The sequence below is a fragment of the Vigna radiata genome, chromosome 5, assembly GCF_000741045.1.
Source record: "Vigna radiata var. radiata cultivar VC1973A chromosome 5, Vradiata_ver6, whole genome shotgun sequence".
Lineage (NCBI taxonomy): Eukaryota > Viridiplantae > Streptophyta > Magnoliopsida > Fabales > Fabaceae > Vigna > Vigna radiata.
The window spans coordinates 31,583,694-31,611,436 of NC_028355.1; the positions used below are offsets into that span (position 1 = coordinate 31,583,694).

At 30.2% G+C, this 27,743-nt stretch overlaps 3 protein-coding genes and 1 non-coding gene across 4 annotated transcripts; 1 reads left to right on the plus strand and 3 right to left on the minus strand.

Moving 5' to 3' along the window:
- Positions 1–2,733: 2,733 nt before the first annotated feature.
- Positions 2,734–5,309, minus strand: LOC106761283 (transcription factor bHLH68). The gene is made up of 8 exons (XM_014644819.2): positions 5,042–5,309; positions 4,466–4,802; positions 4,306–4,380; positions 4,034–4,099; positions 3,735–3,800; positions 3,507–3,563; positions 3,305–3,352; positions 2,734–3,098 (listed from the first exon to the last, which is right to left on the minus strand). Exons 1-8 carry the CDS (start codon positions 5,182–5,184, stop codon positions 2,976–2,978), a joined length of 915 nt encoding a protein of 304 aa, XP_014500305.1. The 5' UTR covers positions 5,185–5,309; the 3' UTR covers positions 2,734–2,975.
- A 3,577-nt stretch (positions 5,310–8,886) lies between these two features.
- Positions 8,887–8,968, minus strand: TRNAS-CGA. The gene has a single exon. It is a non-coding gene; the product is annotated as a tRNA-Ser (tRNA).
- Positions 8,969–18,377: 9,409 nt separating this feature from the next.
- On the plus strand, positions 18,378–21,024 carry LOC106762392 (auxin-responsive protein IAA27). The gene is made up of 5 exons (XM_014646287.2): positions 18,378–19,210; positions 19,665–19,894; positions 20,208–20,349; positions 20,480–20,541; positions 20,700–21,024. Exons 1-5 carry the CDS (start codon positions 18,672–18,674, stop codon positions 20,735–20,737), a joined length of 1,011 nt encoding a protein of 336 aa, XP_014501773.1. The 5' UTR covers positions 18,378–18,671; the 3' UTR covers positions 20,738–21,024.
- A 1,923-nt stretch (positions 21,025–22,947) lies between these two features.
- LOC106759865 lies at positions 22,948–26,661 on the minus strand. The gene is made up of 4 exons (XM_014643228.2): positions 26,218–26,661; positions 24,688–25,132; positions 24,471–24,586; positions 22,948–23,518 (listed from the first exon to the last, which is right to left on the minus strand). The coding sequence occupies exons 1-4, from the start codon at positions 26,633–26,635 to the stop codon at positions 23,103–23,105; spliced, it is 1,395 nt and encodes a 464-aa protein (XP_014498714.2). The 5' UTR covers positions 26,636–26,661; the 3' UTR covers positions 22,948–23,102.
- Between the last annotated feature and the right edge of the window lie 1,082 nt (positions 26,662–27,743).

Below are 27,743 nucleotides of genomic sequence, written 5' to 3' on the forward strand. Positions count from 1 at the left end.
ATTGCATGTTTCACAGGTCCACTTCTCCACAACTTTTATGGGTGTGTGTTCACACTTGAACAATTTCTGATGTATGAAAAAAGGAAAAAAAAAATAAGTGACAATACAAGTTGGTAAAGTCATTGTAATTCAATCCAAAATGAAAGCGAAATTCAAATCAATCATGTAGAAGAAACGCAGAAGTAACTAACTATATCATCCTATCTACCTATATCAATTCTATTAACTAATTAAATATTATATTTTTCAAATATATTTCAAGTCTAACTGAATCCACATAATCAATTTGTAAAATAAAATTTATATTCATTTATAAATATGAATTCACTTTATTTCGAATAAAAGTGAAACTTCCAATAAATTATCCCACGTAATAAATTCTCTAATTTTATAATAATTATTTAAAAAATAATATAACCCTATTAATTAGCTGTACAGAGCAATTTTATTATATATCAATATTAAACTCTATACACAAACTTTCATGATTAGATAAAGACTCACATGTATGTATACCACTTACTCAAAAGGGTGGCAAAGGTGTCGTGGTTAGCTAATCTTAAGGATTATGCTGAAAAAGTTGAAAATTGATATGTTGTAAATCAAGTTAATTAAGAAAATATTTTAATTTTATATTATTTTAATAATAAAAAAATGTAACAAATTTTTTTAAAATTAAATTAGACTTACAGATCTATTCTCATACTAGTTATTGGTTTTTCTTAATTTTAGTAAAAGTGTATTAACATCAACTAAAATTTATACAAGTGAAAATAAACGTTATTCTAATGAATTAATATTGTGAAATTAAATTTCTATTGTTTTTTCCTAGTTTTATAAATATTTGTTTTTTACACTAAAAGTTAACAATAATAAAAGTTGTTGCATCAATGTATTCTCTATAAAATAATAGGTAGAGAGCTGAAAGAAGATTAGTGTAGGCTGAAGTTTAGTGAAAAAGCAGGCCAAGGCCCAAATGAAAAGGATGTTGTAGAAATAGGAGGCCCATGTTTGTGGTTTGGGCTTGGGATGATGTAATGTGCATCGTCATGATGATGAAAGAGTGAGGTGGAGTTGAAGGACATGGGCATATGGGTGCACTTGAGTATATACTGTAATGGAGAAAGTGGTCCATCAGCCACGCCACATCCATCCACATGAATGTCTGCCATAACCTTCTGACAACACCTTCTTTGCTTTTCAATTCAATCACTATTCTTTCCCACCATACAAACCTTCTCCCTACAAAACAACAACATTAAATGTCTCTGCATACATCCTCCAAATCCCACAATTACAAATTTTCAACAAAAAAAATTAAAAAATAAAATAAATATATAACATATCTTTTTCTAAGAAAAAAAAAAGACATCAACCCAATACCTAAATATTTTAAATTATACTTAATACCGCTTTTGGTCCCTAGTTTGGGAGGATCTGTTCAATATGGTCCTACCTTTTTTTTTCCATAACAATCGATCCCACCTTTTAAAAAAACTGTTCAATTGAGTCTTTTTTGTTCATAGTGGTCTCATATTCAAGTTTAAATTGTTTATTATAGTCCTTATTGTATATGATGATGACATGATTTTTAACATAACATTATGTCAGGACTGTTAAAATAACATTTGGATAGGTGAATACATGAAAGAACTTATTGACGTCGTAACCAGCACCGTTAGAAAATTGACGTCGTAACAAAAAAGGAGTCAATTGAACAGTTTTTTCAAAAAGTGAGATCAATTGTTACTAAAAAAAGGTAGGACTATATTGAACAAAACCTCCCAAACTAGGGACCAAAAGCGGTATTAAGCCTTTAAATTAAGAGTGATATAATATATATGTGAGTTATATCTAATATCTTCTTAATAAATTCACTTGAAAGGAAAAATAAAAATACATCATACTCCTATAAATTCACTTCCTTCTATATACTCAAACTTTAACTTCTACATGCATGTCTCCATGCAAATTTGTCATAAGTATATATTATTAAAGGAGCATGCTATCGTTTAGATAAGCTTGAAAATTACAAAAAGATGGTGGAACTGCATAAACTAAATAGATGTATTTTGGAAAGTCAGTCCTGCTACTGATATGTTTCAACTAATGTTAATTAACAAATTAAAACTGTGATTTACTTAATAAAACTATAATTTTATTTAGGGTTGTATTATTTACGCAACTTACAGTTTTACAACATTGTTTTTTTTTGTTCATAATATCACACACATACATTTCTTTTCTTTTATTCCTATGTACATGCATTAAGTTTGTAGACATTTTTGTACAAACAAAGTGTATTATTCATTTGTTGAGATCATCGTATTTTGTCTATATAATCAGTTGTAAATTCCCGATTGAAAGCCATAAAAAATGAGTTTTTCAATATTATTTGCACGACATTTTAAACAAGAACAAGGCATTTCTATAATTACAGTACTTATATATATATATATATATATATATATATATATGGAAACAACTTTTTTTCTTACAATTTTTTGACAATGTATACGTGTTAGTTTGTGATTGGTCCATTTCAAATATTTTTTCAGAATAAATTCAAACAGACCAATAAAATAATGGCACGTGTCCTGTTGTAAAAAAGTTGTTAAAATATCATAGTCATATATATATATATATATATATATTTATATATTTCTCCATGTCGCAGAAAGCTAAGAAAAAGTTAGGACACCCTGGGAGAATATACTACATGTCTGACGGGAGTTGTTAAAAGAGCATTTGCTGAGGGAATATAATCTCGTCTTCATTAATATTTTATAAAGCAATACTATTTCTGTGTCTCTGAGTATTGTAATTTAAATAAACAAAGGAAATTAGTGATATAACAGAAAATTTCAGGTGGATCATCATAATGCATATTTAGAAGAACGAAGATGTTTGAATACGAAATCCTCCTACCTAGATCATGTTATATTATATAATCTCATCCACAAATATTAATATGTTTAAAATCCTCTGCCGTATATGCGGGTGCCCCAGTCATTTTGGCTCACAACATCTTCGGTACAAGACACAGGCACCAAACATAACCCTCTACTCTTCAACTCCTTTGCTTTATCTTCACCTTCCTGCACATAATAATCAAATTAATATATCTTATTTTCATGATAAATTAACTAAATTATTCATATTCAGATCAACCATGCAAAGTTTCTCAGTTAATTTCTACATTCATTTTCCATTCTCTGCACTGGACGTCATAAGAATATATTCATCTCCAATATCCAAGCATCAACCAGTAAAAAGAGTATACTAAACTTGTTCTTTTACGTACCTGGTTTGTAGCTCCTTTTCTTTTACGGCCATTATTCTCTTTCAACAGCTAGATGGGAATAGAAAAGAGGGAAAAAAGTGTCAATGAGTTAAATGATGTAATGAAAAACTGAGAAATCTCCTTGTTTCAACTTTATATTCTTTGTACAAACAAATATAAGTAATTTTTTTGTGTGTCAAGTCTTTGGGAAATGGGTGCTTACAGACTGTTGATTCCTCGTGTTTTTCGATGCATCTTCCAAGTAAGGAGAACTGAGTGCCTGAATCCAAGGATGGGAAAAAGGAATAAAATTGTATAACCCCCATAACTGATAAGAGTGTTTTTTGGAGAAAGCATTCTCAATATTGGTAAAAATTTAAGTGCATGCTTTCACCCACTCTGAATAGCTTACATTAATTAGTATACATAATACATGTACGAGAAACATCACCTCAATTTGACCCTGCAGGAACCTTATATATCCAATGGCTTCTAACAAGACAGAAGCTGTGTCAGTCTGCAAAAGTGAAGCACATCACAAACGAAGGGTGATCTTTCTTTACTGTTGAAAGTGAAGTTCCAAGCAATGGAAAAATATATAGAGGAGTAGAAAGATATAAGTTGGATCATATGTTCATGGGGATATTTCTTAAACAAAACACTTGTGATAATGGTTTCTCTTACGGTTTTGTATGGTTTTGTTTATAATAATAATGAACAGTTATATATATGGTTGAGTTGATTAATTACCTTTCCAAACGGGGAAACTAGCTGGTGAAGTGTTGTTATTCTATCACTTAGCTTCTCCTTCCGAACCTGATTAAGATTCATACATGAAAATCATTACATGAATATGTATGTTTTTCTCTCTTCCAACAATTATTATTTGGCAGTAAAAGAATATTAATCTCGAATACAGACAACCATGAAAGACAACAATAACAAAACGTTCAAGATATATACAAGCTCAGTCACCAAGCGTGAGAAAGATATAAGGAAAAAACGAAGAGGGAAGGAGTCACCTTGAGAGGTGCTTGACTTGAAGATGACTGAACCCTAGCTTTCTTACAAACACCAACTGTGGCTGTGCTATTACACTTTGAGCATAACAAAGAAAAGGAATTAAATTTGGACGAGAGACATAAGAAAGAAGTAACAAGAATGATCTTTAGTTTTTCTTACCTCGGATATTTGATCTCGTAGAAGATTTTTTCTGTGATCTGACTTGTTATAACTGAAATCAAGTATATTATTGCCACTGATGCTAGTGACACAAGAAGACCCGGTTGAAGAAACAGGCACCATGTGTGACCAAGATGAGTCAGCGGAGCCAGAAGCCTGAAATTCTTCACGCCCATGTTCGTACAAAGTGCCCCTTTGAGAATTTTCTTGCTTTATTTCATCAAAGGTATTAGAAACTCCGGAAGCAGTATCAAGAATTTGGTCATCCCAGTTTCCAAACTTTTTCGGCTGAAAATCAATGAAACCAAGTTTCTCTTCTTCTCCTGGTAATCCAGTACTGCAAAACAAACAGAACCAGCAAATCTTTCTCTTTGGACAGGTACGTCATGTGAAAAGAATTTAACTTTGCACTTTGCACGAATTCCATAAACGCGTAGTTCTTTGATCATTCCGTAGTTAACCAATCTAAGAAACAAATTTTGTAGCATTTACAAGACACGACAACTACGTTCATAGTAGAACATAGATGAGACTGTCTTGACAGACAGAGAAAAGAAATGAAAGAAATTTACTTACGAAAGCAGTTGGGTCCATGACTGAGGAGGCTCTGGATTTTCGGTGAAAAAATTAAAAGAAATTGACGAAGATGGAAGAACATATTGGGGAGGGATCAAAGATGGTGGATGCATGCTCCACCAGTTAGGAAACCCTGTCATCATTTGCTAGCTGTTCTGGATCAGTTTGATGAGAAAATTTCAAGCAATGTAACCAATAAATTTTCAATCTTTTTTTTCCCTTCTACTTTTCCACTTTCACCTTTGTGATATATATATATATATAGCCATGATTCCAGGTTTGAAAGTTTTCTTACTGGCTGTTGAATTACAACTCTGGGGTCTCCCATAGAGAAGACGGTTAAGGAGTTTTGCTTATTTAATATTTTAGTTTTTTATTTGATTTATGTAAAAGATTAAATAATTTGACTGTTTAGATGGACTAATTTAATATATAAATTTTAAAAAATTATTTTAAAATATATAAATAAATTGTAATTGATTTTGATTATTAATTTAGTCTGAAATTTAAAAATAGAAATATTAAATTAAATTAAAATTTTGAATAGAAAAAAGATTGAAAATGGTCACATGATTATAAACTAACATGTGATACTATGTTACATTCAACTTTATGACATGACAAGTGATTGTTATATTTTTCTTTAAAAAAAAAAAAAGTTTACAAATTGACACATAATATAAATGGGGACAATGGTTAATTCAACATAAAAGATTAAATTGAATTTTTTAAGAGATTATAAATTTAAATTGAAAAAAAAAAAAGAAAAAGCAAGATGAATCAGATATAAACATATAAGTATGATAACGAGTTTTTCCTATTATTGTAATAAAAAAGTTTGATTATAAAAAATCAAATATTTTTAATTTTATTTAGGATGTGGTTATTTACTATCTTTAATCTCATTTAAAATGTGGGCATTTGTTTTAAATCTACGTGAGAGTAATTTTTTTTATTATTTATCTTCAATATTATTCCACATTTTACATCTTTTGTGTTTTTTCTATAATTTTCTATCTCTTGTCTTTTCACTTCTAACTTTACTAAGAACCATCCAAAATTATAACACACATTAAAGTTAACAACAAAGTTTCTTTGAAAGAATCCTTACAACTTCGATCTTGGATCTTCCTATTTTTCTTTTATCGGAAAAATATATTATATATCTATAATAAAATATTTGTATACTCAAATCATATTATTTAAAGTCAAATAGAAAAACAATGCGTACATATTAAACAGGAAAATATTATAACAAATTTCATTACACATTGTTTTGTATAATAATAATAATAATGTTAAATGTTTTCTTTATATTTTACATCAATTATTCAGATTAAGAAAGTAAAATATATACAACGTGGCTGAATAAAAAAAAAGAGGAGCAAAGTAGAGAATAATAGGAAATGACAGAAGAGGTTTTTGGCAACTACAATACAAATCTAAATCATCATCGTCATCATGTGGAGGTGAGATTCAAATCACTAACACCATATAGACATTGACGTAATTAACTTAAACCCATATAATTGGCTATTATTCTTTATATACATCATTGGTTGCAACTCATTCTACGTTTATGCCACTAAAGACAAGCAGCCAAATAACCTTAAAATTGCTGTCATTATCAAATAATTTGTTACTTTACAATTAATACTTGGCTCATTCTTTTAAGAGGTGAACTTTTAAGTTTAATTTAATTTTATTAAATACACTTCTAACCTTTACATTTCATTTCTATATATAGATTACATGTAAGATTCTAATTTTTCATTTATGTAAGAATCTAAATTTTCATTTATTAAAACATTTTATTAAAACATGTAATTAACACAACTTACATCATTTAAAATAAAACTTGATTTCTATTTTATTAAAAATCTTAATAAAAAGAAAATATTATTAAAAAAAATTAAGATTTAAAAAGTTTTCAAACATCTTTCGATATTGAACCACTAGAAAACTTAACTTTAGAAACAATTTGTAATTCTCATATGCAGTTTACCAATAACTGCTCACTACTAAAACAATCGCATTTTCTTCTTTTCTTAAGTCTTACAAATAAGATACCCTTACCACTTTCCCAGGTCTTAAAAATCAAGTCAACTTCTCATCACTCTCATGGAAAGCTTCCTCAATGAAATCATTTTCATGAGAGTTTCCTCAGTCAAATATACAAGTATCACTTTTCATTGTTCTCTTTGAGAGTTCTTTCGACAAAATACACCTTCAAACTAATTGAATTATCCTTCATCATCTTTCATCGAATCACCATACATAAACATTTAATTATATTTTCAAACAAACATATATTAACATGTTATTACAATCATACTAAATAACATTTACTCCACAATTTAAACTCATAAAATATTACATCACATACAAACAAATATTTATATATATATATATATATATATATATATATATATATATATATATATATATATATATATATATATATATATATATATATATATATATGAGATTATCATCCTTAGAACCTTATATACTATTAAAATATTTAGGTGATCCTTTTAATAACTATAAAATTATTAGATATACCTTTTTAAAATTTGTTTAAGAAATAACCATAATGTATAATTTATTTATATTATAACAACTATTTTATATAACTTTTAGAAAAATATATTATAATAACCATTTTATATATCTCTAAATATTTTCTAATTATTATAATTTTGAAGTCATAACACCTTAAGAAAATTTTGTTCTCCTTGAGAAGAAACTAAAGCTATACTTTGTTAGGAGAGTATAAAAGTACTCAACTTTTAAGGTGCATGGATAAAAAAAAAGAATATATTGAGGGAAAAATTGTAGATTTGAAAAGTAATATCATGAAAAAAAAAGAAGAAAAAACACTACATAGCTATCACCAAATCAAACGATGCAAGGGGCCAGGGACCTACACATTTCAATCTTATATTTTTTGGAAGTGGTTATTTAAATAATATTAATTTATACTTTGTGACTCCCTTAAGAAATTAAAGTAAGTTCAAATTGTGACAAATTTATTTTTAGTATCACTCTAAAACTCTTTTATTAATGGAGAAATTTAAGCGTATATAAACTCATGTTTAATTCTTCTTTTACTCAATATGAAACTTTGTATCAATTATAATAATTAGTTTTAAATTGAAATATTAACCTTTATTAGTTAACTCTTGCATATTTACTTTTCCTTTATTTATTTAATTATTAGTGTTAAATATCAATTATTATAATTGATATTATAATAATTGATATTAAATTGGTGGAGTTTATTCCCAATTAACTCTTTCCAATTAGGTTATCAATTTGTTTATTTATACTATTGTAATCCAATGATGAAATAAGAAATTCATCCAACATCCTTTTCTATATTTTGTTTGTATCCAGCATACATTTTACAGTAAATCATCAAATATGTCATTAGCTATAATATTACAATTATGTATATTTATTATTTATGAACTAACAGAATTTTGGTCAGAAAGTAAGTAATAGAATAAATATAGTTAGAAGACGTTGATGTATAAAAATAAGGAGATTTAGAAGGAAAGGTTTGCACTATGATCCAAAAGCAGGTAAAGAATGCAGAAGATGCATCCAACACAAAACTACAATTACCAAACGCCAAGGGCAAGTTTTAGATCGATACTACCACGTGCTCTTTCTACTAACTTTTCCGTTTGTACATGTCTTTACTCTTTTATTTCTATCTCACAAATAACTTCATAACAAACATTCCATAAATTTAAATAATTCATTCATTTTTTTTATTAGGTAAATTCTATCTACAAAATGTAAATTCCTCAAAAAATAAAACTATATTATGTAAAAACCGTCGACAGCAGGATTCGAACCTGCGCAGGCAAAGCCCAACAGATTTCGAGTCTGTCTCCTTAACCACTCGGACATATCGACATTCTTGTTTAGATCAAAACAATAGTTAAACTTTTTCATTTTATCTTACCAGATTTACAAACTTCATTGCTTGAATGGGATTGTAACATATCGCTTTAACGAGTATGAATTCGAAATTCAGCTCGAGAGGCCCACCGGTGGTGTCTTAAAAGCCCAAGCCCATACAATAGAACAGCAACTGGCTAGTTATCGCAATGATCAACAGAACCTTGGCCCGTTTCTGATACTTCAAATTGGACTTATAAATTTAGCTAGTCTTCATTTTGAAATTTAGTTATCTAGAAAGAGGAGATTTAAAATGGAAAAGGAAAAAAAATTGTATTTATAGTTAATTTATGATGATTTAAATTAATAATAAAGATACTTTATTGAAAGTTCAACATCCATTAAAGATATACCTAATTTATAATATATAAGTGGATGCAAACGTTATTTTACAAACTGATTTTGTGAGATTAAGTTAAGTTTAAAGTTCACTTCTTAATATCATATCAGAATTATGTTAAAGTTTATCTTAACGATATTTAATATATTGTTTGTATGATTATTCGTGTTATCAAAATTAAGTTGTTTTGCCTCCTCTTTCATTATTTTTAGTAGATAATTGACTGAAGTTACTTTATGTACGTTAACTTAAATTAGCATTGGATATTACTTTTAAGCATAATAGTTTTATTTTGCAAGAGTGTTTCCTAATTGCCTCAATTAGTTAAACTAATGGTAATGGTTGGGGATTATGACATTTTAAGCACGTTTTCATGCATCCCGTGATTTTATTTTTGTCTTTGTGTATGCTTAGGAACACGTCACACCTTTCATTCGCTAACTAAGCTATGGCTACAACTACATTACCATCTTTAACGCAATGATTAATTAGTTCATACAAAGTTTCAACGTTTTAGAGATGGGAAGGATTTTTCTTTTCACACTTCTAATTTTCTCAACAATATACGAATTATTTCATATAACTTTTAAATATATTAGTTTTTTGTTAATTATTATTAAATTTAAATAATAGTTAAGGAATTAAAAAAATATTTAGCATTCAACAATATTAATATATTTGTAGGATAATTTTTTGATTAATTTCACCATTGAATTTTTGAATTTTTTCATTAAATAAAAAATTGGTACGAAGTAGAAATTCACAATGTAAATTTTTTCGATAAATTTTTAAACCGGTCAACGTCGTTTATTTCATATTGAAAACTAAATTTTCAGAATCCTAAATACTTAGTTAATATGAAGATAATGTTTGTTTTAAAATTAGCATTTGAAGAATATGTGATTTATAAAGTAAAACCGTAAAGAAAGAAAGAGGAGATAGATACGCATGTTGTTGGGATTGACAGTGTGAAAAAGATAATGCATTCACCAATTCTAAAATGCTCTGATCAACATCATTGCAACTTTTGAAAGTCTTTTCATCTCGGAAAGATTCCAAACATATAACTTCCACTCAGAAATTAGGTTGTCACTGTAAATATATAGAACTCATCTCTGTCCTTACTTCTCTGTTCTTCATTTTTTTTTTCTGAAGTGCGCTTGGTTGGTGTACAGAAAGAGACTAGCTACTGATACAACCTGTGAAGTTTATCTCTTGTTCAATGCAAAAAGTGATCCATATATCTATCTGGGTCACACAACTAATGGTCAGATTCTTTGCACCAAAAGAAACGGATTAGACTGAAAAGAAATATATATAAAAAGCGACCCACAGATATGTAGCAGTAAAAACTTGCGTGTTTTTTGATTGTTCTGGTTTCCTTACAGTGTTTGTTTGTTTGAGTGGTTCGACTTACACATAGATCTGAATATATAGTAAGATATTGTGCGTTTTGAACGAAATCTTCACGGTTTTATTTTTGACACCGTTCCAAAAAACTTCTTATCATTAAAAATAAGAATATATGTATATATAAACCCTTAATCAACTTTCTTCTATTTAATGTGAGACTTTGTTTACATATTATAACAGTACGAAAGTACTATATATCGTGCAGATGATGTAATGAAAAGATCTGAAAACATGAATGACACGGGTCATTTTCATTTGTACATTGTTGAAGTTGCACGTTCTAGCTTTAGGCAATTCCCTTAGGACCCTCACACTTGACACTGCAACGTGCGCTTGTTACATCAAACAGTAATTGGTTCCGTGTCGGTTCTTCTTGATCTACAATCACCTCCAACAGTTACAGCGTCACTGCAGCATTGTAATTTATATCATGCTTAAGAATTCATGTCAGTAACTGTACAAACAACGTAAGTCGCTGTTTGGAAACACAGAATCAGTTGCTCACATGTTATCTATTTATTTTTCCCTACTGATGCGGCAGCTAATTAAGCTAGCCGTTTGTTTCAACAAAGGTGTAGAAAAGTGAATTTTAACATTCTAATACAATTCATTCATTCATAGTGTAATTGGTTGAGGTGGGATTTTCAAACAATACTGAACGTGCAAGTAATCACCTGTGCCTTTCATTCTGATGCAGAACAAACAATCACCTTTCCCTTTCATTTCTACCTTTTCTCATCCTAAACTCATAATCTTCTTTTTCAAGCTCTCTTTCAGAACCTCCATATTGAATATATAAATCATAAAATTATTCTTTTAAAGTTTTGTATTGAGAGAGATTGTGAGTTTGTTTTATATTCCATTAATGTTTATTGTCCTAAGTCGATAGAGTCCGATAGTATTTTGTTATGATGAATGATAATACAAATAAGTGATAAAAATAAGAGTTAAATATGTTTTTAGTCCTTTAATTTTCAGTGAAAATTGGAATTAGTCTTTCTTCGAAACTTTGGCCTAATTTAGTTTCTCAACTTTAGAAATGTATGAATTTAGTTCTTTTAACTTAATTTTGTTAACTTTATTTGATGTTTCAAACGCGTTTCTTAATTAAGATTGAAGAAAAAATGTGTCATACAGTATAAGTAACCCAAATGCTATCAGGAAACATACTTGAAACATCATAAAAAAAAAAAAAAAAAAAAACTAACAAAATTTAGTTAAAAGGACTAAATTCATACATTTCATATTTACTTTCCCTTTATTTAATTTAATTATTAGTGTTAAATATCAATTATTATAATTGATATTATAATAATTTATATTAAATTGGTGGAATTTATTCCTTTTTAACTTTTTCCAATTAGGTTATCAATTTGTATATTTATACTATTGCAATCCAATGATCAAATAAGAAATTCATCCAAAATACTTTTTTATACTAAATTAGGTCAAAGTTTTGAAAAATGACTAATTCCAATTTTCACTTAAAGTTAAGGGACAAAAACATATTTAACCCTAAAAAATAAAAATGTTAGATACTAAAAGAAATTATAAATTCTTTTCGTTAAGTTTTAAGTTAGAAAAGATATCAATATTTTATATGTGAATTGACCTTGTATCTTATTAATATTTATTTATCTATTTATCATTTATTAAAGGACCCATTAACACTTTTGTATTTTTTACTAATCTTTTTTTCTTTTTCCATCTTGCCAACCATTTTTGTCATAGACAAAACTCGAATGTTAGAAAAAAAGACTCTTTTTTTTTCTTCTCGGTGAATGGATATCATAGCATGTTGCATAATTATAATTGCTGAAAAAAAGTTTTGAAACATAATTAATGAAGTTCTCACTATTTATGACTAATTTGCGATAGCTAATCATTAAAGCAAATGGTCACATTTTACATATATATCTTTACTATTATTAATATATATAGTTACCAATCTAAAGTAGTTGCAATCAGTCATTGTTATAACATACAAATTGTTATCATGGCAATAAGTAACTTTTATCGACAATGAAAGTTATTACAATGTGTTTTTTTTTCTCATCAACATAAATTGTTGTTACACCTTTATTTTTCATAATAATTAAAGTTGCAAGGTCATCAACATGAATATTTTTTAAAGTTTTTTTTCTCAATCATGTTATTATATTTACAATATATTTTCAACGAAGCATTTGTGCTACTCATCTAGAAATTGTGATTTATATATCTGAAGTTCTTCGTAAAGAAAAAACAAATAATATATTTTTATGTTTACAATTAGTTATCATCTATTTCTCACTATTTATAGGACGTGAATTTGTAGCAATAACACAATGAAATAGATCTATCGAATTAAAGAAATGAAATTAGATTTTAGTTGGTATGTGTATATAGCTGTATGATTAATCATAGCATGTTTGCTTTATATGTATAAAACCAATGGCCTACCATGGCACTGCTAGTGACTAGCTAGGACCTTACATATAATGCAACGTATGCCGAACATGTTTGGATATTTATTTTTCACAACTAATTATTAAAACATGTAAATTTGTAATTCGAAAACAAGTTTCAGGTTTTTCTTACGACATGCATGTACTTGTTAAATTATTAAGAGTATAGCCAAGCAGTACATTATTCTTTTTACAGGAAATAAGAAAAACATATGAAAAATAAATGCTAAACTGTAATTTAGAATAGTTTATGTTTTTCACCTCACTCAAGCTATCATATTTTAATTTAGAATAGTTTAGTTTGGTCTATTTGAGTATTTATGACAGTTAAGTTTAGTTTTATATATGTAACATGTATCTTCAATGTATTGGGGTTCCGGACGGATAAGAACAGACGGTCAGTGAAGATATAAAGGACCAGACGATTAGTACCAACAGTCACGCTAGAGTTTAGACCATAACAAAACAAATTAAGGTAAAATAGAATTAAAGTTTATTAGACCTTGATTAAGGATCCATTAATCTCAGGCTCATAGCCAACACTATATATAAAAGTCAAAGATAAGAGGTAAGTAGATTCATTCATTGTGCATTTAATACTACACTCGAGTATCGATCAGACAATTAACTAACTTTGACATCGAAGAACCTTTCACAGATACTCTTCGGGACGGACTTGGACAGAGAGAAGTAAAGTTGGACGAACAGCGGACAGGAAAAATTGTGAAGGGGGTTGGTGACTCCACCACACACCATAACATCCAATTTTTATTTGTTTAAACACTTAAATAATAACTTTTTCATTATTCCCAACTTAAGAGAATAAAGTTTTGTTTTTAAATTTTTTTTCACAATTTTGATATCAAATCCCTTGAAAGATCATGAACAAATTTTCAAGTTTATTCAAAGAATGAAAAACATATATTTAAATTGTCTTTGACGTGTTACTTATTTTAAAATTCATAATTTTATTTTTAAAAGATATTTTAATTTTAAAAAATTAAAGAAAAAAATATGTATTTAAATTAAATTTAACATTGATTCTTTAATTAAGTGATAAAATCATTCTACATGCAGAAACTTTTTTCTCACAGAAAGAAAAACATGAACACTCTTTGGCAAATTGTAAAATGTTTACGTAATAAACATATATGTGAGACACATAATGTATTATAAAAACATGTTTTAAATTTATGTCTGAATTCCTATGCTTGACAAATAATAATTATAAGACGTGGGTGTTTAAATTTGGATAAAGTGTAGTCAATTCAAGAATATGAATCTTATGAAAGTAAGTGTGCATGCATGTTTAGTTTTGCTGTAACTTTATCAACAGTACACTGTGTTGTGTCTATCAACAGTACACTGTGTTGTGTCTCTTCTAAGATATGGTCGTGGTCTTAAATTACTTTTAAAAAACTTACATATATCTGTTGGGAATATTGACTAATTACGATATGTTAATAATAATTTTTTTAATATTTTTTTTATAATAAATCATGTGTCATTATTTTATTAATATATATATTTGAAATAAATTAATGACAAACTATCATATAGATTATTATAAAAAAATTATTAAAAAAATATTTTTTTTATTGATAATAGAGCACCAAAATTATTGTTTTATCTTTAAAAAGCTACCTGAAAAGTTTGTGGTGAAAAGGAGCTATGACTTGGTCAAGAGGGTCGAAATGTATATGATGATTAGGTCAATGTTGAATTCCAATTATTGTAACTTGTTTCCTTCATCAAATACACCACAAATTAGTAAGCATAGAATTTAACTTTCCCAGTCTCTAAAATGACTTTCATGTGCAATAACTTTTCTGCTGTCGGAAAATTTAAGTTCGAAAAAAAAAAAAAAAGTCCATAATATACAAAAATCCCTCCCAACACTAAAAAGCAAAAGCACACAAAAATTAAAGCAAAACAAAAAGTTAAAAGAGAACATACACAAGATGGAATACAACGATTTACGGCATTGAAGTACTATTATCCTTTATCTTATCATAAAAATATTATATATAGATATATAAACATATGACTGTCAAAACAAGTCATTAGATTTGATTTCGTGTGATTTATCATTCATTGATTATTATGTAAATCAATTCAATCTGATTTATTTAATAGTGAATAAATTTTTTTAAAATATTATTTGATTTGATGAATCAAATAGATTGAATCATTTATTGACTTATTTAATAGTGAATAAATCTTTTTTAAATATTATTTGATTTGATGAATTAAATAGATTGAATCATTTATTCATTTAATTATTATAAGTTTTTTTTTCAATTTCAAAACATAACAAATCTTTTCTAATTAAAATCTAAATAAATTTTAGTTCAAGATAATGTTAGACATAAAAAACAATTCAAAATAAAAAAAAAAATACAATACAATCTAAAATCATCTTAAACTTCAAATACATTTAAAAAACAAGAACAAAAAACAAAACAAATAAGTATTAATAAATATTGATAATTTTTATATCATTTATTCATTTATAAAATTAGAATTTTGAATGGATAAATCCACGATATTTACTCTCTTGAGCATCTTCTTCTTTACTCTTGTCTGTAATACAATAAAAAAGAATGATAACTACTAATATTGAAACATAAAGTAATAATTAGGTGTGTCGGTGAGCTAATCCACTTATTGTGGATTCAATTAGAATAAATTGAATTCTTAGTGAATCGAACTCAAAATTGATTCGTATCGATTTTTTTTTTTCAATCCAATAAAATATGAATCTATAATAGATTAGATTGACTAACACGAATTCCAAACCATTTTTTTTTTATCCATGGATGCATAAATGAATTTTTTAAATGGGAAAAGAAACAAAGTAGTGAGGCATTTTATGAGTTAAAGTAAATATTAATTTAAGAATGTATAGAAATGGGGATATGAAGAAAGTAAAAAGATGAAAGGAAATGGAAAAGTGAGTGTATGAGTAATAGTAGTGAGAAGAAAGAGAATCCCTTTTGAGTGAAAGAGAGTTCCATTCGCTTATCTTATAATAAGGTGAAGACAAGTTTTTACAACTTTTGTTTACTGTGCCATTAGTGCGCAACAAACACCTCCCATTAATTTCTCACTTTTATGTACGCAAAACGTTTAGTCAAACAAAACGGCCACTTCAATAAAGTATGTTTTTAAATATATTATATAGATAGATATGTTTTTAAAGACATGTTTATTTACGAGGAGAGGTAAACATTATTTAGTGCTTTAATTTTAGAAAATTCTGGTTTTAGTTCTTTTTATCAATTTTTTTTAATTTTATTTATTGTTTTAAACACGTTTTATTATAACAACAAATAAACGTTTTATTATAACAACAAATAAAGTTAAAAAAATTTAGCAAAAAGGACTAAAATCAAAGTTTTCTAGAGTTGAAAGATTAAATTGTACCACTTTCAAAATAGACTAAAATCAAAATCGCCTCAAAGTATAAAGACTAAAAACATATTTAACCTATATTACTAAAGCAATATTACATTGTAGGAATATTTTTATTAGTACATATAATATCAAATTTTGTATTGAATGAGTAATTCAAAAGAGGCAGAAAAGAAAAGAAGTAGTTATAGTATATCGATCCGTTGAGGTAGTTGTTTAATTAAAGCAGTGATGTCCTAAGAAGCTTTAAACAAGGCGTGGGGAGCATATGGGACACATCATCATCATCATTATGTTAAAGTCATTAAGCTCTTATTCTCATCATTATCAATCTATACCCCAAATCCATCATTTCACCAAAACACACAAAAAAAAAAAAAAAAAAACAACCTCATTCAATATTTCTAAACTGCTATTTTATATTGGAACCCAGCAAGCAACTATGGCCCAGAATTATTACGACAAGACTAACGCTTTTTTCATACTTTCTTTTGTAAATTCTTATGTTGATATCATTCCTTCTGGGAAATCAAATTTATAATTAAACACAAAAAATACTCAGACTACCAATTTTTCGAACAATTTAAAGGAGCAGAATAAAATTCAGACTCTAGAGACTTTGAGACCGCTTGGAAACATTTAGCAATCGATTTAACATAACTAAGGAAAGACACGTACAAGCATACGAACTACCAAAAATTCATTATATACTGAGAAGTGGGGCATAATCCATGTCTGTGCAATGTACCAAGTCTTCAATTCAATTAACTTAAGGAGGAAACTAATAATTCATGCAAATAAATCTTATATAATACCTCTTTCCTTCTGCTTTTCCCAACCGCACTTTCCTTTACACAAACAACTTCTTAGCTTTTCTAAAATTAATACTTCTTGCTTTTTTACTTTACAAATTCTTCAATAATGCCTATGCTACTTTTTTAGGCTATCAGTTTATGAAAAATATTGTTCTATATGAAATTCTTATATATAATGTAGACTTTTCCAACTATAAAAAAACTACAGACATCGTGAAATAAAGATAAATTTATCAATTCACATAATAATTAGTTTTAAATAATAATAAATTAAACATATTATTTTATGTAAGTGATCTTTGGACCGAATGAGAAAGTAATTTGATCTGAGAAATTGGGTGAGAGTTCACTTTTGGTCAAACCTAGGTAGGAAAGACTAATGATTTAGGGTCAGTTTGTTAGCAGTTATGCTCCAGCTAGTGGTCACAGAAAAATAAATAATGAGAGAGAAAAAAAAAACTGAGATATACGGTTTAATTTAAGAAAATAATATTTTTTATATTTTAATATAATAATAAAAAAAGGTTTTAAAAAAGTTATCATCTCTCAAATACTTTCAAAATGAAAAAAGAAGTAAATTCAGAAATTAAGGAAGTTAGAAGAAGAGGGAATGAAGTGAGGCAGAGGAGAGAGAGGAAGACAGAAAAGACATTAATTTAATTTATGAAATGTCAAAAAAGAAAAAGAAAAAGAAAGTGAAGGGCAAAGGCAACAACTGAACCCCGTTTTGTCTCCCAACAACCCTATAGTGAGACGTAGACCGTTGGATCTCATCTTTCCACTTTCGGATCTTTACAATTATTACAGTACGATACGGGCGTGGATGAATATGCACCGCCACTGTTCCTCTTTAACCTCACATACCTTCAACCTTATAATAATTAATAATTCCACTTTTCTCTCACTCTAAAAGGTTGCCGGGGAACACTTCCACCTGTCTCTCCAAATCCTTATACTAATCAAAATCAAACATAAATAATAAAAATACCATTTTTTTTTCTTTCTCTTTTTATTCTGCCACTGGAGAAAGAGCAGGGAAGCTTCTTTTCTGCATCAACAAAACCAGCTCCTGCCACTTGCTGTCGATACACACCATTACTGCTGTTGTTCCAGCTCTGCTTTGCATAACCTCTGTTGTTTCCAATTCTAGAGTATATACCATATACTATACTACTCCACCCACGTAAACCTCTGCTGCATATTTGGTATACTATCATCTTCTGTTTTTGATGTCTAGAGCATTGGAACAGGACTACATAGGGTTGGCAGAGAAACCGTCAATGGACGGAGGCTCTGACAAACTATCTTCTTCTTCTTCGTCGTCGTCTTCTGTGGATGGTAAAACCTCATCACTCAACTTGAAGGAGACAGAGCTGAGGCTTGGTCTCCCCGGTTGCAAGTCACCAGAGAGAAAATCTGGTCCTGGACTCTGTCTTTTTGGCAGAGAGTTGCAGAACAAGCATAATGTTTGTTCAGTCGCAACCCCTTTGAAGGCTGGGGCTAAGAGGGGCTTCTCTGATGCTATTGACACTTCTTCTGGGAAAAGGGGTTCTTCTGTCACTGATGGATCTCAAGGAGCTGCTTTGTTCTCTCCTAAGGGGGGCATTGTTGGGAAGCCTCTTATTGCTTTAGACACTCAAACTAATAACTCGCATGCTAACACCTCTATCAAAGAGGTTGGTGCAGTTCCTCAATCTGCCAAACCGGTTCAGGAGAAGAATGACCAGGTTGCTGCAGCAAATGGTCATGCCAATGCTTCTGATGCAAAGTATGTTTATTTGCATCCTTCTTGTGTCTTTTTATTATTTCTTTGTTTCCCAATCCACATGTTTACTTTTTGCTTAAAAGAGTTTGAGTTACATGTCTTGGTTTTGTTGATATAGCAATTCATGAAACTAGAATCGTCTGTTCAATAACTTTATTTTACCTACTCATAGAGGATTTCAACTGGCACGCATGAACGAGATGTTAGCCTTCTGAAATTTGGTATTAAATTTATCAGACTCACTCATACCTATGATGAAAAACATACTAAACTTTCTCTGCGCCAGAAGTGGTTTTAAAGCTTGTGTAAACTAACTGATTAGAAGTTTTCATATTTTAGATCCCTGTTTTTTCAGTCAGATGTTGTTTCTAATGCAAAAACGTGAAGTGACTGATGAATTTTTTCATTTATGGGGAAGTTTTCGTTGGCGCTAATGAAAATGAACACTCTGGAACAGGGCACAAGTTGTGGGGTGGCCCCCAATTCGATCTTTCCGAAAGAACACGATGGCATCTAATTTGGCAAAAAACAGTGATGAAGGCGAGGGAAAATCTGGTTTTGGTTGTCTCTATGTAAAAGTCAGCATGGATGGTGCTCCTTATCTTAGAAAGGTTGATCTCAAAACCTATAACAACTACATGGAACTTTCTTCAGCTCTTGAGAAGATGTTCAGCTGCTTTACCATTGGTACTATCTCCACCTTCTTAAAATTCTGTCCTCAGCTACTTATTTAATTCTTAACAGACCATTTTTTATCATATATGTAAAATTGATTGCTTGCCCTTTTTTTGTAAGTTTCTTAGTTCCACTTTTAAAGGCTTATAGTATTTGTAACCAATTGATTAACACTAAAATTTGTATGCTAAATCTAAAATTTGGAATTTTAACATTTGTGTATAGGAAAGAAAGAGCCTAAGTTGCTTGTTTAGCAATAATATTTCCCTTTTGAAATTCTGCATAACCACTTTGCACCCTAACATTTTCTTATTCATATAATTAGGTCAATGCAATTCTCCTGGATTTCCTGGGAAAGATGGACTAAGTGAGAGCTCTCTGAGGGATCTTCTTCATGGATCTGAATATGTTCTTACATATGAAGATAAAGATGGAGACTGGATGCTCGTGGGTGATGTTCCTTGGGAGTAAGTTATTTCTCCTCTTGCCATGATTATAATTTTTATAACCATATTTTGGTATAAAAGTGTTTTTTTTTTTTTTCAATGATGATAGTACAATGGTTGAACTCGTTAAAATTCTCCTTTGTTAATGCAGGATGTTCACTGATTCATGTCGGAGACTAAGGATCATGAAAGGCTCTGAAGCAATTGGGCTAGGTATGTCTTTTTTCCTTTTTAAAGCATGCATTTACATCTGCAGTAATTTCCAGTTTGAAGTTTTAAACTCTTGGCTCTTCCGAGGTGGTTGTAAATATTATCTTGGATGAATTCCTGCATATCTTGCTATAATATGTTCTCAATGGTCTTCATTGCAGCTCCAAGAGCCATGGAGAAATCTAGAAGCCAAAACTAATGCAGAAAAAACCCGTTATACCAAAGCGGGCTATTCACTGAAGCATATATAAAAACATACAAAGGATTTCGGGTGTATGATTCTGTCCAAGATCAAAAGCATATGTTTTTCAGTGTCTCAGTTTTTGTTTATTAATAGTCTGACAAGTTTTATCAGTAGAATTCAACTGGACACATCCAGAAAATATATACAGATATTTTGTTTGTGCATCTTTGGATTCTAGTTGCTGTATAAAAGAATTGTTTGTTGTGTTCTTCATTCCCTATATCTATTCTGAATTTTCTTCATGTATTGGTCTTAATTATACATACTAAACATTTGTATTTCGATATTAAAATGGTAATAAACATATCTATCTCTTTGGCTGATAATGTTAGTAAGGATGTTATAAGACGAGCCCTCGCCTGGTTCATCAATCTTTCAGAAACTAAGAACACCTCCTGCCTGTTACTGCTACGTTGTCATAAATTCTTTATTACACCAATGTTGGGCTTTGGCTTGTAATTTCTTGCAACTTTAATCAATAAGTTAGAAATTTCATTGTCATACACATGTAAATATTTTTATGTCATTAGTTAATATTTTTTTATCTCATTGACATTTAAAGGATAAAAATAATATGGAAGTGTCTTTCTAAGGTGGCAAGGAGACTTAATGGAAAGTAATCCAAAGAATGTTGTGAAGCTTCAAGAGAAGATTGAAAAACACTACATTCCATTGAATTTTCTGTAGAAGAAACACATGCATGATTACTCCAAAGTAACAGTTACCATAACTCATTGATGAAAAATGAAACTTCAACTGCGAATTTATTTACGTGTTTCACAAAACTATAGCATCGATCAGCTGCTAGTTCTAAAGAAAATAAAAATCATGACAAAGCGTACTTTCTTACATGCAGAGTTCCAAACAATAATTAAAAAATTAAGTTTGTTTTCAAGAAAAATAAATGATGTTTTAACTCTGACCTCATTCAAATAATATTATTATGATCAATTTAAAATAATACGTGTTTATTGCTCAAAATATCATCATGGTCTTATTTTTAGAAGACATAAAATTAAGAGAGAAAAATATATTTAAATATATTTGATCACAACTTTTAAACGATATAATGTTAACCAAAAAAACAAGTTCCTTAATTGAAATTTAAGGAGAATGCAAAGTTTATCTTTGAAATCATTTTTTAATTTTTTCAGTTGAAGACTAAGGAAAATAAGGTTTTAATTTTCTTGGAAAATGATAATGTTTGTTTGTGAAACATGTTTTCATTCCTACACGACTTCAATATTCCAACCTCGAGTTATTGACATAATATGTTTAAGATGAACTATCATATTTGAAATATTTTCAAATTTGAAACTCGAACTTCTGTCATGGTTTTATCCATAAAAACACTTAAAAAAATTGTAAAGGTAAACTCAGTACATTAAACTGAAAATTTCAATATTCAAAATCTGGAGCACTTCAGAAAGATTTGTTCATTTTAAAATCGTGTTTCCAAACACGATTTGTTCAATCCCATAAATATTTAAAAAGTTGTCCACTTACATGATATTCAGCCCAAATAACCTTTGTTTAGTAAAAATGACAAACGATTTATGTTATCTCTTATCTTATTCATTCCAAATATTATATGTCCCTTTTGGCATTTGCATCAAGAGCTAAGCTATCTTTGAAGGAGGGGCCATTGCATATCATGTAAGGTCTTGCTAGCTATAGAAGATTAATTGGGAATCTAAAATAGCTAACTTATCTACTATAAGATGTACATGTGGTACATACCAAGACCTTGGTTTAACATCAAATACTAACTTTTGTTCAACACCAGCACACTGGTTTGTTGGCTGGTTGAACAAAGGTTGTTTTATGAGAATAATGTTTGTAGAAGCAAAGAAGAGAGCAAAAGAAGACAACATACGTCAAACATTGGTAGTTTGACGATGAAATGTGTGGTGGTTGAAAAATAGACAGTGACTAGTACAAAACACGATTAGAGATGCATTCGTGTCAGAATAGTGACACACAAGTTCAAAAAGGCGTTTGTGCTTCTTAGGTTTTTACTATGAAATTTGGATCTAAATCAAACTACAAAGATAGATTTACTCATCATGACGGCCTAGAAACTGGTAACATAACTTCAGACCAATGAGAACAATGGTAACCAAGTTACGTGAACAAGTGACAACCAAATTAGAAAGAATCCATCATTGAGTAAAGGATAACTTTAATTTCAAAAGTAAACGGCCAAGAAGAATTAATAAAACTACATCTTATGCCAAATCAGGCAGAAGAATCTATTCATGCATAATACAGGTACAAAACTTCCTTCCCTATATCATATCCTTGTCTAAACAGCTCTAAATTATTGTTCAGATATCTTTAAATAAACCATCTGAGTGTATCCATTAAATACAGATTTGTCAAGGTTGGCCAAACCTAGCCTTTGGAACAAGCCATAACGACCATCTTCAACAATAGGAGTGGGTGCACGAGCAGGATCATATCTGGTTTGATGGGTGAGAGAAGGACCAGCAACTGGAGGTAGTTCCCAGTAAACATCAAGAATAGATTCAATATACCGGCTATTCTGGAAATGTTGTGCATAAGATATTGGCTTATTACTATGATTAAAATTATCCCGCATATAGCCTCTAACTCCCCACCATGCTTCACCTGGCCCACACAGTTCTTCTATATCAACTGCTTTCTCCCATAGTTTCTTCCTTCTTGACCTGATCCTAGCTTCATCACTGTCTATAAAGCAACTGTGCCCCCCACCTAAGATCAAAAGGAGAAAAATAAAAGTGAATTTCTATATATGGAACAAGGTATTGCTTACCAGATACTGCTCCTAATGCTAATTGAATAATGAATTAAAATTTTAAAATACAGAAAATTAATTCCAGACCACTTAAAGAATATTCAACAGGTATCTGAAACCTGTAAAGCATCGGTACTGAAATGTTTCACGTATTTGTATTCGATATCATACTCTAGGATATTTCAGCCATACATATCATACGTGTTGGTGAAGTATCCACCATTTTAAAGCATTTATATACAACAAAACTATAAGAAACATAAATATGTGCAATATAGAAACATAGAAACTTCTCTCTTCATAAACCGAGGGAAACTGATCTCTTCATGAATCACTTTTAAAATGTAATGAGATTTGATAGTGTTATATATAAAAATAAAAGAAAGTAATTTACCATGATAACGATTTACATTTTTTTATTTATTTCAGCAATGCCTAAGAAATGGTTTTTAGTTTGGATTTGCATAATTTCAATTGTACATTTATTATGTTTTATGATTTTGTTTTACACCAACCAAATACTTTCCAACTAGATGGTGCCCTTATTAAAGAAACAATGCAAAATTTTTGAAACTAAACCATAAATTGAGAAAGTTTTTAGCATAGAATAAATCACTTTTCTAGGAATAACTCAGATGCAATTCCACATTTTCAGCTGCTTTCCCAAACTGTCCAGTGTTTCTAAGTCCTCAATTTATCTAAGACAACATCTCAGCCCGTCAAGTTTAATATTTAGTTAGTCTAGCCAAAAGCCATCAATAATAAATAATTGAAACATATCAGGCCTTCGCAAATTTGTCCAGAGGAAATGCAACACTGATGAGTGTTTATAACTCGAGTAACGTACAGTCCTCATTGAAACAAATAAAGTTCAGTATAATAATTCTAGAAAGTGAGAGTTTACATTACCTCTTATATAAGATTGATCACATATCTGTCTTAATGAATAATGATCACCAGTACCAGTATCATAGTTATCCTCAAAGACAAGATGATGGAACCCAGCTTTCAAAGCTTGTTCAATTCTGCTCAGGACATATATAAAATATAATAGAACTAATCAATAACAGTTTCATCAGAAATCCTCAACTATAAAATTCTGCTTCTCAAAGATATTGCAAGTCACCTTTTCAATTCATTCTGATGGTCATCAAAAAATATAAGAACCCGACTAAGGTCCAAAATCCCGTGTTCTTTCAAGACTTTGGGCCAGTCAACACTCCCAAAATCCACAAAGTCCTTCCCAGCAAAATATGTGCAATTTCCGTCAACATAGGCCGGTCCCTTTTTCAGGTACTTTTCTGGATGCCTTGGTGAAAGAGAAATAATGGGTGTGTCTGGCATAGCCTGGCGCAAAACCCAAGTGGAATGTCCCTTGAAAGCACCACTCTCGATCATCAGATTTGGCTTCAGCCAGTGGGCAATAAACCAAAGCCCAAAGCTGTGGTCAAAACCCATCCCATACATGTTGTTCTTGATTGGCCGGGTTTCATATATAGGAACAAACTCTTCTAGACCCTTGAGCAAATCTTTTGATGTCCATTCCACAGTTTTACCATGTTTCGATCTGCCTTTACCAAGGATAAGCTTATAAGTATCCAACAACAAATTCAATTGCGTAATTCATGATTCCAAATACGTAAGGATGTGAAACAAATAGCGTTAAAATTAAAAATCAAAATTTTGCTCCAATTCCAAAGTGTTCAAAAGGACATGCTCATTCATAAGATATTACTTTGGCGACAAACACTTCACACATTTCCGTTACCTAATAACAATAGAATAGATCTGAATCCCCTATCCCCTACATCACGCACCTAATCCTCCTCCTCCTTTTCTGTAGTCAGTATTGAATGTTGTTCATATTTCTAAGACATTAAATGCATTTACTCCTATATTTATATTTTCTATCAGGAAAATTATAGAAAGATTTCTAGGAAGCTATATTGGAGATACCACATTGACTACTGATATGTGTTTATAAGTGAAGAACAACCTTTATTTCATAACTTACCTTTTCGAGAGTGATTTAGGCTTAAATTTAAATTCTAAAATAGTATAGCAGTCTGTCTTAATAGTTCACGCAGAGCAAATTGGGCCACCGAATATTGGGACATCATCATAGCACCGGCAAATTGAAGTCCTCAGTGAAAGGAAGCGAGTTAGAGATCTTACAGTGATGTGGTAAAAATTGTGTATTAAATGGGTGACAAATCAAAATTCAAAGATGAAACAGTACACAATAATACTTAGGAAACGTTTTATTGGAAATTACAGCATTTATTTGAAACCAAAACTTTCCTTTTATTGAATTCTTAAGGATTAACTTAAGAGCAATGTTTAGCAGAATTGATAATTCAATGAAAGCACAGCTACATTACAACCTGTGAATAGCTGGCCAGTTTAGCATACACTTCCCCACGGGTTGGATTTCGTCAGTACTATGATAATGCCAAATCCAGAACAAAGAATTAAGGAACAACACGAGCAATTCAAGGATCCGGAACCAGAACTAGAAAATAGTACGCAGCATTTAATTATTTTTATTTACTTTTTATCTTCCGCACCTCGGAACCAGGAATTACTTGCCCCCTGGATCCAGACGAAACCGAAAAAATGGAGAAGGAAGAGATCAGATAAGCGCAAAGAGACTTACAGCAGGGCACGCCGAGGGATCCGAAATCGGCGTCGATGCCGTCGAAGTCGAAGAAGGCGGTGCGCGAGACGGGTCTGTAGGAAGAGGAGATGCAGACGAAGCCGCGAGAGGTGAAGAGGAATGAGATGCAGAAGAAGAGGAAAAGGGAGACGACGATGCAAGGGAGGTAGAAGGAACCGGAACCGGCGATTCGGGCGAGGTAATTGGATGCTCGGGTGGTTAGGCGGAAGAAAATGTGTTGGTTCTTTTTGGTCTTTGATTCATCGGCACCTCCGCCAGCTTCGGCGTCCCCTTCGCCGTAGGAGTTAACGCGGCGGGAGGAGAGTGTGCGCTCCAACATCGAGGGGGCGGAGAGATTCGGATAGCGGTGTGTGGGGGTGGTGCTCTGTACCTGTAACACTGGTCGAGGAGATGGCATTCTTATTCTTTCTTTTTTTTTTCTTACTTATTTTAAATCAATAAATAACCTTTTCTATCTATCTAACACACCCCTCTCGTAAAAACCCGTCCTTTATTATTACCATATTATTTATTTCAGAAAAAAAATGAATATATGTAATATCTATAATCAAGTTTTAAAAATTAAATAACAACTTGTGTTATATGATTAGAAATTATTGAAAAAAAAATTCAAATTTTATGAAAAGGAAAAATATTCTTTTGTTTGAATAAAAAAAAATGTGGTGGAGTTTGTAGTAATAGAAATAGTGAAAGCATAGTACTTTGATTTATTCCTTATTTGATAAAGAAGGGACGAAAACGATGATGTGCAAAGGCAAGAATACTCCTTGAAAATTCAAAAGTAATCTGCCATTAAAGGAACTCAAACCCTTATAAATTCTTCATCATCAATGCAAATAGCGTGTTCCAATTATGCCATGGTGTGTCTGGGAGCTCTGTTTGGATGCAGGCGTTCCAATTCCTTCCTAGCCTATCTTCTCTCTGCTTTGGTCTCCGTTTCAATTCTTTGCGTTTTGCGTTTGCTGTGTTACGGCCTTGCCCGGTTACTGAAAAGGTGGAGAGCTCGTAATCCAAACAGCGCCTTAGAAATGCAATCACACAACACAATTACAACGCATGTCCAATAGCTTCTTCTACCAACAACACCTTTTCTTTCTTAATGTATTTTTCGCTCTAATCTGTAGAAAAAGAGACATTATTGTTCTTATGTTTCTAACAGAGCAATGGCTTCTTTTAAGCATTTTTCATCTTCTCTCTTCTAGCTCACGCACCAAAGTTGAAACTGTACAACGACTAGAACTACAAGTTTTATTCTTCTCTGCAACGCAGTATTCTTGTTGAAATCATAATTTTTCTTTGATTAATGTTGTCGCTCGTTAATTTTAAACCATCAAATTTACCTTCTCTTTTTAAGAAAAAGTGTCTCTATCAATCTGATTTTCTGTGCTACTTTTAATTATTTGATTCCACCTCTGTACTTACCGATCACTTCTCTGTTGTTATTACATCATAAAACCCAAAAAATAAATATGCTGCAATACTCAAATATTGGATTGATAATATAT